Source organism: Amyelois transitella, chromosome 23 (genome assembly GCF_032362555.1).
Source record: "Amyelois transitella isolate CPQ chromosome 23, ilAmyTran1.1, whole genome shotgun sequence".
Lineage (NCBI taxonomy): Eukaryota > Metazoa > Arthropoda > Insecta > Lepidoptera > Pyralidae > Amyelois > Amyelois transitella.
The window spans coordinates 721,502-737,658 of NC_083526.1; the positions used below are offsets into that span (position 1 = coordinate 721,502).

Below are 16,157 nucleotides of genomic sequence, written 5' to 3' on the forward strand. Positions count from 1 at the left end.
TCGTTAGCTCTGTCTACCCCGCAAGGGATATAGACGTGAGTGTATGTTTGTATGGTATGTATATTGGCTTATTTAAGAGGAGCTGTCACGTACGTCGGGTCAAGGAGACTCACACGCCACAATGGTCATTTGTTTATTGAGAATTGGATATACATACATACATACATAAACTCACGCCTCTTTCCCGGAGGGGTAGGCAGAGACTACCTCTTTCCACTTGCCACGATCCCTGCATACTTCCTTTGCTTCATCCACATTCATTCACTTCATCATTCCAGAATTGGATATGTTTGTCTGTATGTCAGAGTTATATCATTATACGGATTTCAATAAACTATAGTGCAGTCATAATATACATACATACATATGGTCACGTCTATGTCCCTTGCGGGGTAAACAGAACCAACAGTCTTGAAAAGACTGATAGGCCACGCTCAGGTATTGGGCTTAATGATAGAATTGAGATTCAAATAGTGACGGGTTGCTAGCCCATCGCCTTTAGGGGATTGCTTTACATTTTTGGGAACAAAAGACATCAACGGGTACGTAAAATATAGTAAAAAGTCATTTTAATTACTAGTACATATTTTTAATCGCAAAATGTTGAATTCCGTGTTCTTATTCACGCAAAAATTAATGGAAACCTTTCTTTTTTGATCACATTCCAAAAATATTTTTTTAGGTTTTGTGTAAGATTAATAAATAAAAAAAAAAACAAACTTCTAATTCTTTAAACTTGTTTATGACCCAGTTCAAATCCCGGCCAGGGCATGATGAGAAACGAACTTCCCCTGATTGACCTGGGTCTTGGATGTTTATCTATATAAGTTATAATTATAAAATAGATATAGTATCGTTCAGTTAGTATCTCCTAGCGCAAGTCTCGAACTTACTTCGAGACTAACTCAATCTGTGTAATAGGTACTCGTATGTCTAATTTATTTATTAAATTCTTATTTAAACTAATAAACACAGATATTTTCTTTGTTCTAACTGACAATTCTCACGTCTTAATCTTAACTAGCTGTGCCCGCGATCTTCGTCCGCGTGAAATAGTTATTTTGGTCATTATTGAAACCCTCAAGGATGAATAATTTTCACCGTTTTTTTTTCACATTTCCAATTATTTTTTCGCTCCTTATAGTTGCAACGTTATAGGATATAGCCTAAAACCTTCCTCGAAAAATGGTGTATTCAAAACAAAAATAATTTTTCAATTTGAACCAGTAGTTCCTGAGATCAGCGCATTCAAACAAACAAACTCTTCAACTTTATAATATTAGTATAGATGAAGTCTATATAACTAGTTATGCCCCGTGGCTTTACTCACAACACGTAGCATTATCATACTTCTCGACTTTAACTATTACGATATATATTTACATAACACTAGGAAGTTTATATCACTCTTGAAATTATTTGCGTCGCGAGCCTTGACACACTTTTAATAAGAACCTTAAGACCTTGGCATAAGGTTGTATTTGCATTGATGTGTTTGCGTAATTAGATTCTATACTTCGATATGTTGCTGATTTAATTGAACTAGTCCGAATATAGTTTAAGACATAAATATATTTAAATAATTTGTTGTAAATCGAGCAAGGACATGTTACTAAACTAGAGGCCGCCCGCGACTTCGTCCGCATAGAAACCCTATCAATCCCGCGGTAATTCTGGGATAAAAAGTAGCCTATGTGTTATTCTGGGTCTTCAGCTACCTACATACCAAATTTCATCGTAATCGGTTCAGTATTTTTTGCGTGAAAGAGTAACAAACATCCATACTGACATACTCACAAACATTCGCATTTATAATATTAGTAGTTCTATTGGTGCCGTGTGGTTCCCGGCACCAATAGAAAAAAGAATAGGACCACTCCATCTCTTTCCCATGGATGTCGTAAAAGGCGACTAAGGGATAGGCTTATATACTTGGGATTAACTTTTAGGCCATATATGCCAATCTAAGGTCTGCCGCGCCGATGGATGCATGGCTAGGGGCGAGCCTAGTCTCGAGCGTGCCACTTCCGCCATGGGGTTGGGCGACCCCCAGGTAATGGCTAGCCTTACCCTGGCATGCGGGGCTCTGCTGGGGCGGACAAAATTGTTCCCTTGCGTCTCGTGGGAATCGCATGGATGCAAATTTTTTTAAAGAGCACCTAAATGGCGGCGATGGTGTCCGCACCCCATCACGTCTCGTTCCCGGCGGGAGCGGTATGCGGTCTGCTGAAAGCCGCTTTGCGACGATGAATGTAAGAGGAGGAATGAAGGATAAAATTGAGGAAGTATGTCAGATGATGGGTGAAAGACGGTTGGATGTGTTGTGCGTGAATGAAACGAAGCGGAAAGGATGCGACGCGACGCAGCACGGCCCTTACACGGCGTATTGGTCTGGAATTTCCAGTACCAGCCGAGGCTGTCAAGGGGTCGGTCTAATCCTTTCTGCACGAATGGCTGAGTGTGTGAATGAGTATGAGTGTGTCAGCCCTCGTCTTCTATGGATTAGGCTGAAAGTTGGAATCACTCGGATCTTCGTTTTAGGTGTTTATGCACCGTGGGATGTGGGTTCGAGGGGTACAACATCAGCAAAAAGCGAAAACGAGGAGTTCTGGAATAGTGTAAGAGAAGTATTGAAAGTTACCAAGCCAAATGAGAAGATTATTATGTTAGGTGATTTTAATGGATGGGTGGGTGTAAAGCGTGATGGATATGAAAAGGTGCTTGGTGCGTTTGGTGACGAAAAGGTGAATGATAATGGAAGAAGTGTATTAGAAATTTGTCTAGAGTGGGATCTTTTTGTGTCGAACTCAATGTTTCAACATAAAGAGATCCACACCTATACAAGAGTGGAAGGTATTTTAAAAAGTATGATAGACTTTGTGATTGTAGATGAAAGATTGAAGAACAAAGTGCTGGATACCCGTGCATATCGCGGTGCTGGCATTGACTCGGACCATTTACTGGTGATATCCCGGATAAGGGGTATCTTCAATCGCTGGCGGCACAGGGTAAGGGAGCAAACCAGCGCTTTGGAAAGAGTGAAAGTAGAAAATTTGCAAGATATGGATGTAGGTAAGAAGTATATTAATAGATTGAAGGATGAAATCGAAGATTTAGATGAGAGGAGCAATATTGAAGATGGATGGAAGGAATTTAAAGAAAGAATTGTGAAAGTAGCTGTTGAAGTGTGTGGTGTAAGTAGAAGAAGGAAAGGGAAAAATCACAAAAATGCGTGGATGAGTAAAGATGTGCAAGAACTTGTGCGATTAAAGAAGAAAGCATGGCTGGATTTGTTAGCAGCAAAAGCTAACTTAAGAATGCAAGAGGTTATATATGAGGATGTGAATGAAGCACGTAAGGAATATAAAAAAAATGAAAGATTTGGTTAAGAAAGCTGTGATTAGAAAGAAAGAAGAGTATAAAGAGGATTTTGATAAAAGGCTATCAGAAGACTTTCAGTCAAATCTGAAAGTATTCTGGAAATCCGTAAGGTCAGCCCGAGGAAAAACTATAACCAGAGAGCTGACTAGGATCAGATGCCAGGATGGTAGCGTTGTGAAAGGAGAAGAATGTGTGCTAAAGATATGGAAGGACTATTTTGAGAGTTTATTTGAAAAAAAGGAAGAAAATAAGAAAGAGTTCTGCTATAGCGAAGAAAAAGAGAATGAGGTGGAAGGCGAAATTGAAATGTTTGAAATTGTGGAAGCACTTAAGAGTATGAAAGCGGGTAAGGCTGCCGGGTATGATAGAGTGTCGGTCGAGATGCTTAAAGCAGGAAAAGGCGTCGTAGCTAGACAGTTGTACTGCCTTTTCAATTTGTGTTGGAGAAGCGGCCGAGTACCAAAAGATTGGTGTAAGGCTGTTATTGTGCCACTTTACAAAGGAAAAGGGTCACAACTGGACTGCAAAAATTATCGTGGTATAAGCCTGCTTAGCGTCGTCGGCAAATTGTATGCTAAGGTATTGATTAATAGAGTCAGGAATGAAACTGATGACAAAATATGGGATGCTCAAGCGGGATTTCGAAAGGGAATGGGATGTACTGATCAGGTCTTTTCTTTGCGGTGCATAGCCGAAAAGTTTTTGGCCAAGAGTCAAAAAGTCTATTGCACTTTCGTGGATTTGGAAAAGGCCTATGACAGAGTTGAGAGGAATGAATTGTGGTCAGCACTTTCTATGCATGGGGTGAGCAGTCTCTTGATACGAGCACTGAAATCCTTATATGAGGATTCGAGTGCTTGTGTCAGGATAAACGGAGCGCACACTGAGTGGTTTAAGATTGAGAAAGGTGTTAGGCAGGGATGTGTTGCGTCACCGTGGCTGTTCAACCTATTTATGGATAGTTGTTTGACAGATTTGAAAGAGTCTGAAAGTGGATTAAGGATGAATGAATTACTCGTCAAATGTCTGCTCTATGCCGACGATCAGGTTATACTGGCGTCATCAGCGGAGGAGTTACAGGAGATGGTAAACTGTATGCATGAAGCTTTAAAAGAGAAAGGAATGAAAGTGAACGTAAGTAAAACTAAAACACTGGTTTTTGAAATGGAGAAAGAAATGACAGCATGTAATATTTTGATTGGAGGAGAAAAAGTTGAGCAAGTGAAAGAGTTTGTATATCTAGGATCAAAGTTTACATCAGATGGCAAGTGTGATAGTGATATTGAAAGGAGAGTGAACGCGGGGAACATGGTGAATGGAGCTTTGCATGCCTTTATGAGCAGTCAGAAACTATCCAAAAGGGCTCGACTGGCTGTGCACAGGGGCGTGTTGGTCCCGACATTAATGTATGGGAGTGAAAGTTGGGTATGGCAAAAGAAGCACGAAAGCAGAATAAATGCAGTGGAAATGAGAGCGTTAAGGAGTATGTTGGGTGTGAAATTGAGTGACCGGATAAGGAACAGCGTGATAAGGGAGTGTTGTGATGTGAAAGAAGATGTAGTTACAGGAATAGAAAAGGGTATGTTGAGATGGTTCGGTCATGTGGAGAGGATGAATGAAAACAGGTTGACTAAGCAGATATACAAGGAGAGTGTGGAGGGAAAGGTCGGGGTGGGAAGACCTAGACGAACATATTATCTTGATCAAATTAAGGATGTCCTGGTGAAGGGTCAGGTCAAAAGTGCCCGAAACCGCCGAGCTTGCATGAGGAGAGTTATGAATGTGGATGAAGCAAAGGAAGTATGCAGGGATCGTGGCAAGTGGAAAGAGGTAGTCTCTGCCTACCCCTCCGGGAAAGAGGCGTGAGTTTATGTATGTATGTATGTAGTTGATAGAGAAACATGAAAATCAATTGATTTAAAATCAAAACAACCATCAAGTATTTTATTATTAGTTTCTTTGGCTTAAGCCTGTAGTACCTACGCATAGACAGTAAATTAATATACAATATATATTTAATTAATGATTAAGTAACATAACGATCACGAAATCTCAAATACTACTGAGCCGATAAAGTTGAAATTTGTCAAGAAGGTAGACTGTAAGTAGGAGTCGTCAACTAAGAAAGGATTTTTGGGAATTCCCGGAGGAACGGGATATGACGAGAATTTTCTTTTTACGCGGAAGTATCCGCATGCGCCCTATAATAAATGTAAAAAAATTGAAGACTTTGAGTGCTCCAAGTTCATATTATTACCAATTATTCTTTTTTTAATGAAATAAAAAAAAATTAATAAAATCTGTTTACTAATTGTCCTTGAAACACTTATGAATCCAATACATAAGTAAGAATTTTTCTTTGGATAACATGTTTATTTCACGTCTATATCTTGCGGGGCAGACAGTGCTAACAGTTATCAAAAGACTGAAATGTCACGCTCAGCTGCTTGTTAGAATTGAGATTTAAATAGAGGTTGCCTATCCCTTAGTCGCCTTCAACGACATCCATGGAAAAGAGATGGAGTGGTGCTATTCTTTTTTCCATCGCTGCCTGGGGCACGGCACCATCTTTAGACCACACCAATAAATTTATTATGGTGAACAAAACCCCCCACTTATGTGAACCTGACATATACTCGTTCACTTACCGAAAACATACAAGTAAAATTTAAATACAAAAATAACATCCACAGCTGACTAACAAGAGTTAACTCTAAAAGTTCACGACCCGATGTTGTTTTTTTTAATAACTAAAATCCTTAAATACTTTAAAAAAAAAACAAAGAGAAAAAAATCCCAAATCTTCCACTACAAGGCATTAAAAATAGCCAAGTTTCATTTTGATCTTTTTTAGTCCGTGATACAAGTTACAAAAAACTTCATAAAAAACGTTCATGCCAGCTGACTTAAAAACATGAATGAATTTAGTGTTCCGGTACCTTTTATTTGGTCAATATAAATACCGTTCGATTTAACGTACTTATAGTACGGTTCGTACATAAAATCACGTCTCTTTCCCGGAGGGGTAGGTAGAGACAAAATCCTTCCACTTGCCACGATCTCTGCATACGCTTAATTTAGCTTGGCGGATTCGGGTACTCTTGACCTGACCCTTTGCCAGGACATCCATCCATCAGGTATGGTTTGTCTTTTTCCGTAAATGGGTGGACAGAGCCTTTGAGCGTTTAGAACGGTAGCCAACTATTTCAGAAGAAAAGTGCACAACTGTTTTAAAAATTTTTAATCTGTTTATTCATTGTTTGCAAAACTATTGAACGGATTTTCAAGAAACTTTGCAGTAACATAGCTGAAACATTGGAATACCATAATAAGTTTTATAGAGATTTAAAACGGACGAAGCAAGCGTGCCGTGCGGTTCCCGGCACGAATAGAAAAAGTAATAGGACCACTCCATATCTTTCCCATGAATGTCGTAAAAAACAACTAAGGGATAGGCTTTTAAACTTCTTCTGTTAGGCGATGAGCTGTCACTATTTGAATCCCAATTCTATCATCAAGCCAAACAGCCGAACGTGTCGTATCTGTCTTTTCAAGATTATTGGCTCTGTCTACCCCGCGAGGGATATAGACGAGACTATATGTATGTATGTATGTTTAAAGCGGACAAAGTCGCGGACGAAGTCGCGGACCACAGCTAGTTATATGACAGTCTTGTAAACAGAAGTATTACATATACATATAATCTGTCGTATGTCGCGTGTATTCGCTTACTTACTATAATATAGTATGATTGCGACTAAGATATATAATTTCATGACAGTGCAATTTTCTCCAGAGTTTCCTTATTCAATCGTTTCGTTTACAACATTAAAAGGTATGTTTGTTTGTATAGTAAAAAGTTTTTATACAAACATAAATACATTTTTGTTTTAGGTGATGGGCAACCTGTCATTATTTCAATCTCAATTCTATCATTAAGCCAAACAGCTGAACGTGGCCTATCGGTCTTTTCAAGACTGTTAGCTCTATCTACCCCGCAAGGGATATAGACGTGATTATGTGTTGTACTATGTTTATGATTTGGGATTTCCTCTCCGAATATATGTTTCCCGATTTTTGCATTGAATAGACCATTTATCGAGGAAGGCTTTAGGCTATACATATAACATCACTACAAGGAGCAAAGAAATAATGGAAAATGTGAAAAAACGGGAAAATTATATATCCTTGAGGGCTTCATTGATGCCAAAAATAACTATTCCACACGGACGAAATCGCGGGCACAGCTAGTTAGTAAATAAATAACTAGCCAGACCCAGGTCGATCAGAAAGAAGCATGTTAGAGAGAAAAATAATTAATGTCAAATACAAGATCAATATAGACATTCACAAGGCACGTTCAACGGATCTAATCAGAGCAAGAAGCATTATATAACCCTCTTACTATTGCATAAACCGGCTGAGAAGCAAAATCTATGAATGGGAACGTATGAGAACAATTACAAAGTGGTTGTTAATACAATAGTCCTATACGCTCCAATTTGTTAGAGGCTAACTTTGTTTTTATGATTTCTTTTAAATGTATAATTATTTATTAATATTACATTTCAAAGTTAAAGGGTCAGGTCAAAAGTACCCGAAACCGCCGAGCTTGCATGAAGAGAGTTATGAATGTGGATGAAGCGAAAACAGTATGCAGAGATCGTGGCAAGTGGAAGGAGGTAGTCTCTGCCTACCCCTCCGGGAAAGAGGCGTGATTTTATGTATGTATGTATGTATATTTCACATTTTACATAATTATTGTTTAGCCGAACTAAAACATAACTTAATTTCTATCTTATATTATTTAATAAAAAATAAAAAACTATTCTAAATTACAGACTAAAAAGATAATTTTAATTAAATAAAGAAAGAGAAAAAATAAATAAAGAAAATTTCTATCTGAATCAAAATTCCATCATAAAGCTATATAGCTGAACGTAACATTTCAGTCTGCTAGACTATTGAGATTGTCTACCCCGTAAGAGATAAACACCCTTGCGAGATAGACAAAGTCAACATTCTTGAAAAGACTGTAAGGCCACGTTCAGCTGTACTGCTTAATGATGGATTGAGATTCAAATAGTGACAGGTTGCTAAGTGCCAACTTTAACTAGGCGTATGTTATCTTCTCCTAGTTATTTTGGAACGTTTTCTAAAATTGCATCATTAAACTCACGAAAAACATGGAATATATATAATTGCATCATTAAACCCATGAAAACATCGAATATTATATCTTTAATTCTGAAGCCGCGCCGTGTGGTTCCCGGTACCAATACAAAAAAGAATAGGGCCACTCCATCTCTTTCCCATAGATGTCGTTAAAAGCGACTAAGGGAACGGCTTACAAATTTGGGATTCTTTTTTAGGCGATGGGCTAGCAACCTGTCACTATTTGAATCTCAATTCTATCATTAAGCCAAATACCTGAACGTTTCCATTCAGTCTTTTCAAGACTGTTGGCTTGGTTGGACTGTTGTCTACCCCGCAATGGATATAGACGTGAGCATATGTATGTATGTATGTATCTTTAATTCTGAAGAGACAGTGTTAAAAATTCTCATTACATACATATGTATGTTAATCCTTAGAAATCATGACGCGCTTGACTTTTTGACACCGTGTCTACATCCGTATGTTAGTACAAAGGTCTCACAGCGAGATTGTGTAAAGATTCATGCGAGTTTGCAGAGATCCTTTGAAAAATAAACGTAACAGTTAAAAATGTTGAAACATTTTGAATAAAAGGCGAAAAATTGTGGCTTTTTATTTCAAAAAGATGACTGACGAAGAATCCTTTTGGCAATTATTATATTTGTTGTTGCTGAAGTAAATCTTTAACTCTAAACCTACAAAATAACTTTAATCAATATAGTAAGTAATAAATGATAAGATAACATTCATTCAATTTATTGGCTGGTTTAAAAAAACGGTTTCATGAAGAATATTATTTGGGGCTCTTAAGGGACGCCTCATAAACCTTTATTTCCTTGGTAACTTGATATCAATACAATGTCACAATTTAATGCCAATTTACAATAACATATTAAAGCAATATATATAAACATTATAATATATAAATAAAATTTAAGACCATATCTGTAATATATTGATTTCATCACTATTGGTTTGATAAAAAATCTAGTAAACCTTTTACATAGGTAAAATAAATAACAAAATAAGTTAACGCATTTCTTGTAATACGATTTTCAATATAAATAGACGAAGCTGTTACAATTCGCACAACAGTGTAAAACAAATTATATGTAATATTATTTGCCTCGTCGAGAACATAAAACGTTCATAAATTTTAACTAGACATATTTACGCGTTAGAAAATGATTGCTCTCGGTAACAAATGAATAACCAATAGAAGAACTAAAGGTTTACCTAAGTTAAAGACTTAAGAATAAAAAGTAAGAAAAACCGTTTACATTCATTTATCACAAAACCAGAGATCTATAAGGAATTTTGTAAAAATTGTGTGATGCTGAGACGAGTTACTATTGGCGATAAATTGAAAAAAAAATGGAGATCATTTCAATCTTACCATAGTTTTGTGAGATCCACAGATTAAGATTCTAGTCTGAACACTTAAGTAATATAACGCTACAAAAATATTGAAATTATACAGTCAAAGGGCTAATTCTTGGCCATGATGCGAAGACTATCACGCAAAACACGCGAGGTCAACTAACTATCAATAATAAACTCTAATTCTATAACAATAAGGTTAATAACAATGCTGATAGGTTTGATGCAATAGCAATTTGAATTCTTGGAAGTAAATGAAGCATTATAAAGAAAAAAAAATTGATAAACACAATATTGTAACAAGATGACCTTAGAGGCATGATGTTTAATGAATATCTCATTTCCTTTATGATACATAATGATTGTAAGCTTTTAATGAGATTATCATGGGTTTATACTACATAACTTTGACTGGTGTTATTTTGATTATACCTAATTTGCTAATAAATCAATTAATAATAAAGTGTAGCTGTAATGGTGAATAGGGAATGTTTCATGAATTCGATACCCGTATTTCAAAATCAGTAATTTACTTTAATTACTTTAAGTATCATTAATTAATCACGTAGATTTAAAATTTGGTAATGATTATTGAATTTACAAATTTTTGCCTTTATATTTGCTGCAAATGCTTATAATTTTATATGAGACATTATGAAATAGGCGTAATCCGATAATCTTTTTAATTGAAAAAAGATTTATATTAAAAATATAATGAAAATCTTTTTTGTATGATCAAGTTAAAGTATGGTGCTCCACAGGGATTTCATATTGGATCAATATTATTAAATTCATGCGTATCATAGCACTTACAGGTCTCCTTAACCCCTGAACTCTAAGGGTTTCTAAACTTATGTAACTAATTCATCCCGAACAAAAAATTTCTATCCAACCGTTTCAAAATGAAAGACAAAGTCTGATTTAAGTTACGCTTAATCTTTCTTAAAAATACTTAGATTTGCTTGAAAACTGGGACATTATCTGAAATGTATACAAACTAAATAAGAATTACATTATTTTTCGCTCTTAAAATGTCCCTTTATAAATAAGTGCATGTTTCTTTTCAATTGTAATTCTTGTTGACTAGACTCAAGATGGAAAGAAGCTGTTTTCATACACACCCCTCTTTCTTGGGGTGGTTACAGATACATATTTCCACGATCTCTGCACACTAGTATCGCTTTATCCACATTCATAACTCTCGTCATGAAAGCTCGTCGGTTTAAGGCACTCTTGACCTGACTTTTCGCCATGACGACGTCACGGATATGATTAAAAGAGGTAGGATCATTTAGGGGTTCCACTTTCAGGACTTCCAACGATCACACACTTCTGACCAAATGACCATACCATTAAAGTTGAATTTTTTCATATTTGTATAAGCATTTTGAGAGGACCTTTAATTTTGGAGTCAGAACTAAGAGTTTAATCAGAAGCATGCCATTCTGAGGGTGAGAATTTAACTCCAAACTGGTAATTTCGCCTTCAATCAAGTTCTTGCGACATTCACAACTTGAACCAAAAATATACCTTTAACATATTTTTACCTGGTTCGCCTTGTATGATTTCTCGACCCTGAGGTTTCATAAGTGTCTTTGTATACGATTAAACTTTAAAAAGGCCATTTACGTCAATCTCGTTAAGTTAAACCACTCGAAGCATTAATTACATGACTATCGCCTTCACTGGAAACTTCCTCTATAGCAAGAGATATAACATTAAATACTAGTTATAGTTGCTAGCTCTAACAATACTTGTTACATGATCCTAAATCTTTGACTTGGAAATCACAATCGAGTGTTTTGCAAACTTTTTGTATATGTCAATTCGTTAACATAACAACTTTGCTAATACTATTGCAAAATTTACATCGTGTTCAACACTTATGCGGTTCAGCGGTTACCATACTTAATACCTAGGCGATAAAAACTAAAATTAAACTAATTATAAGCCATTTCGATATCGCACAGCTCAAACAATTTAATAATTGCGATTCTAATCACGTAAGAATTAAAACTCACGTAATAAACATCTCAACGGCCTCTAGTCAGCTTCCTGGTACATGTACTCACTTCCTCAGCACAAAACACAAAATACACTTTAAAAAAGATACAGCACAGACACACAGAGATGTTTACTTGGCGTTTTCGGAAACTTTTTTAATCTGTGGCGCGTATTTTGACAGCTGCCAGCGACCGCGGTTTTCGCGCGTCTGTTACCGCGCGCCGTTCGGAATCGACTGTCGCGTTCCTTTTGCGATCGCGTGCTGGTTTAACTTTTTTTTTTTTCTTTTTCTTTACAACCGGCCAGTGTCGCTCGCCGATCTAGCCAGTTCGGTGTGTCAAGAAAGAATGACGCAAGTGGTTTCGGCAACCAGGTCCGTTGGGTTTTTTTCACATTGCCACAGACTCACATACTTGTTTTTTTAATTATGATTGTTTGTTGGCTGTACTTGGAAGTTATTAATCCAGTGTCAAAGGTCGGAAGAAAATTGAGACTTGATGGATGCAAGAAACGCAATGAGGAAATGGAACTATTGATAAGAAGGATAATGATGAGGATGATGATGAGAAGGATAATCAGATTTAACTGAAACGGGCACTTTACCAGCCCGAGAGCTTTGAGAAGGGTCATATCGTAATATTCATTCATATAATCACGTCCATATCCCTTGTGGGGTACACAGAGCCAGCAGTCTTGAAAGATTGACTCGGCTGTTAGGCTTAATGATAGAATTCAGATTCAAATAGTGACAGGTTGCTAGCTTATGGCTCCCGAAACCAATATGAAAAAGAATAGGACCACTGCATCTCTTTCCCGCAGATCTCGTAAAGGCCACTAAGGGATAGGCTAATAAACTTGTTATTCTTTTAGGCTAGCAATTAGAATCTTAAATCCATCATGCTGTATGGACAACTGAACGTGAATTGTCAGTATTTTTGATACTGCTGGTTCTGCCTACCCGGCAAGGAAAATAGACGTGACTATATGTATCTATGTAATATACAAAAGAATTTCAACATAAATTATAATTGGAATTTTGATATAAAAAAGACACCAGTTTATAACAATGACTTTCATATAATTTCGAAAATGACAATTAACAAATTAAATTTTGCGAGAACGCTTACCTGATACGCGCTCATAAATATTAATTTTGCAAATTGAAATAAGTAAAATCATATGTACCTACGATGATACCTAGTGATTATTTTTTATATATATATTTATATTTAAACTCAAGGTTTTTTTACATGTTCTTCCGTCTGTGTGAAACATGCATTACTTAAATATAAGCCTTGTTTAAAATTTTCAAGTTAAAATTTTGATGAAGGTAATTTACGAAGGAAATAATTTTTTGCTTGTAAAACTTTGTAAAATATTTTCACATGTAAATTATTACCCATGTGAACTTAAATGGACATATATATAATCACTCTTTATCCCTAACAAGATAGACAGAGCTAACAAAAAAAAAAACTGTAACGTCACGTTCAGCTGTATGGCTTAATGGCTGTCTACCCCACAAGGGATATAGACGTGACCATATGTATGTATGAGGAAGAAGCAGCTCATTAGCCCCTTGGTTACATCCTCACCTCTACTCCAAGATTGGGCTAGACAGGTTTTTAAACGAAACGAGTTCCTCAGCTCTCAGAAGATTTCCCAAATAAGAACATGATCACGTCTATATCCCTTGCAGGCAAGACAGAGCCAGCAGTCTTAAAAAGACTGAAAGGTCACGTTCAGCTATTTGGCTTTATGACAGAATTGAGATTCAAATAGTGATGCCTAAAAGAAGAATCTCATCTTTATAAACCTATTACTTACTCGCCTTTTACGACATCAATGGGAAAGAGATGGAGTATTCCAATTCATTAGGCTTTATATACTTTGTATCTATGGATATAGCCCGTCTGGCGAGCCGGTGAACAAAACTGGAAGAGTTTCATCAGCTCAGGTGCATCTTCTATTATCGGCAGAGATCGGATATTCGGATGCATATTTACCTAAAGTTGGGGTGTTGGGTTAGTATGGAACGTACTTCTTTACCTCAAAAATTCCGGGATTCGGCATTGATACACTTAATGTTCTAATTATGTATTCGAACTGTATTCCTACTGACTAATAATCACGCGGTATAATTCTTGAATCCCGATAGGTAGGTAATTTTTTAATAAATATTATCATCCATCACTTATGCTTATAAAGGTGTTTATCATACCTAATATACGATAAGTTTCAATTTCTTGTTTAATAAAATTGCCGGGATTCAAAATAATTCGAATCCCGAAAGCAAGAAGCCGCTCCGTACTTTCTTAGCCAAAATATTACATACATACATAAAATCACGCCTCTTTCCCGGAGGGGTAGGCAGATAGGGGTATACATGGAGGGTGTGGAGGGAAAGGTCGGAGTGGGAAGACCTAGACGAACGTATCTTGATCAAATTAAGGACGTCCTGGTAAAGGGTCAGGTCAAAAGTACCCGAAACCGCCGAGCTTGCATGAAGAGAGTTATGAATGTGGATGAAGCGAAGGAAATATGCAGAGATCGTGGCAAGTGGAAAGAGGTAGTCTCTGCCTACCCATCCAAAATATTAGTTTAGGTAAATATGCATCCGATTATCCGATCTCTAATTATCAGTGGCCAATTTTTTTGGACAAAGTACCTGCCCCCTTTTGTTTTTTTTTTTTGAGGAGCGTTTCGTTCTGGTCTTTGAAAGGAACGCTAGCCTCAAGGGGGTTAATTGCTTAAGTAGTTTGTAATTAGTAGCTTTTTGACATAATGTATAAATTAAATTGAATTTATTGAAATGTAAAATACGTGTAAAAGTGCTTAGGAATGCATGTTTTCTAAAAAAATTTAGATTTTTTTTTTATTGTGCGCATAATATACAACAAACATACTTACAAACTAAAGCTTTTAATTCAAAATTCATAAAATCAATAAATATTATATACGAATTTAAAAATTTATACAAACTAAACAAGAAAACAAATACTGACATGCGAATCTATGCTAATATTATAAAGCTGAAGAGTTTGTTTGTTTGAACGCGCTAATCTCAGGAACTACTGGTCCGAATTGCAAAATTGCGTTGAATAGACCATTTATCGAGGAAGGCTTCAGGCTATATAACATCACGCTGCAACTATAAGGAGTAAAGAAATAGTGGAATATGTGAAAAAAAATCCATCCTTGAAGGCTGCAATGATGCCCAAAATAACTAAAATGACGAAGTTGCGGGCACAGCTAGTATTTAATAAAACATATAGCTTAACATAGTAAAGGCTACCATTCACCATTAACTCTAGCCATCTCGCTCGCTCATACCTCTCACTCTACGTCATTAGGTAACTGCACGTCAATTGCATCTCAGTATGAAACCACAGAATTATCTCAGTCACTATACGGCTTAGAACACACTATATTCATCCTAATATCAATATTTATATATTTGTGCCGTGTGGTTCCCGGCACCAATACAAAAAGAATAGGACCACTCCATCTCTTTCCCATTGATGTTGTAAAAGGCGACTAAGGGATAGGCTTACAAACTTGGGATTCTTAGTTAGGCTAGAAACCTGTCACTATTTGAATCTCAATTCTATCATTAAGCCAAATAGCTGAACGTGGCCATTCAGTCTTTTCAAGCCTGTTGGCTCTGTCTACCCCGCAAGAGATATAGACGATATAAGCCTATCCCTATATCGCCTTTTACGACATCCGAGAAGAACCTTGGATTCCGGCACTTTAGGTTTAAAGATCTTTATTGACTCATAAAAAATTAAATTCACTTACAATGAGCCTTAAAATCATAGTAAACAAGTAACCCATTTAAGCAATTTTAAATTTTTAAATAAGCACAGTTGTCACAACAATAATTTTAAACTTGTTCGTAGATATGTTTTTTTTTTTCATTCTGTGAACAAAGTCAAAGATTTGCATTCTTTCAATTCATTTGGCAGTATGTTGTAGGTACATTTGCGCCCCTTCATACAATATGTTTCTCTTTACCATAATTGGTTCGGGGTGTGACTAGTTTTATTATACTTTAGAATAGAAATTTTAAAGTCCCGAAAACCACAAGGAACAGTGCCCATATCACATTCTCACTCGAGTGTTTTTTTCTCTAAAATAAATAAATCCCCCGTGACAAAAAAAACGTTATTTTATTAGAATTACGGTTATTCACTTATCAGCAGCATTGGACAAGGGATATAGACGTGACCATA

At 36.4% G+C, this 16,157-nt stretch overlaps 1 protein-coding gene across 2 annotated transcripts in view; it reads right to left on the reverse strand.

Moving 5' to 3' along the window:
• LOC106140196 (ABC transporter G family member 23) overlaps nucleotides 1-16,157 on the reverse strand; it is an 86,573-nt gene that overhangs the window by 50,467 nt on the left and 19,949 nt on the right. The window contains exon 1 of one of the 2 annotated variants that reach the window (XM_013341768.2): nucleotides 11,940-12,224. The exons of the other annotated variant lie outside the window; for it this stretch is intronic. Coding sequence (XP_013197222.1) covers nucleotides 11,940-11,950 — 11 coding nt within the window. The 5' untranslated portion in view covers nucleotides 11,951-12,224. Of the gene's footprint in view, nucleotides 1-11,939; nucleotides 12,225-16,157 lie in introns of those variants that run through there. 2 annotated transcript variants of the gene reach the window in all.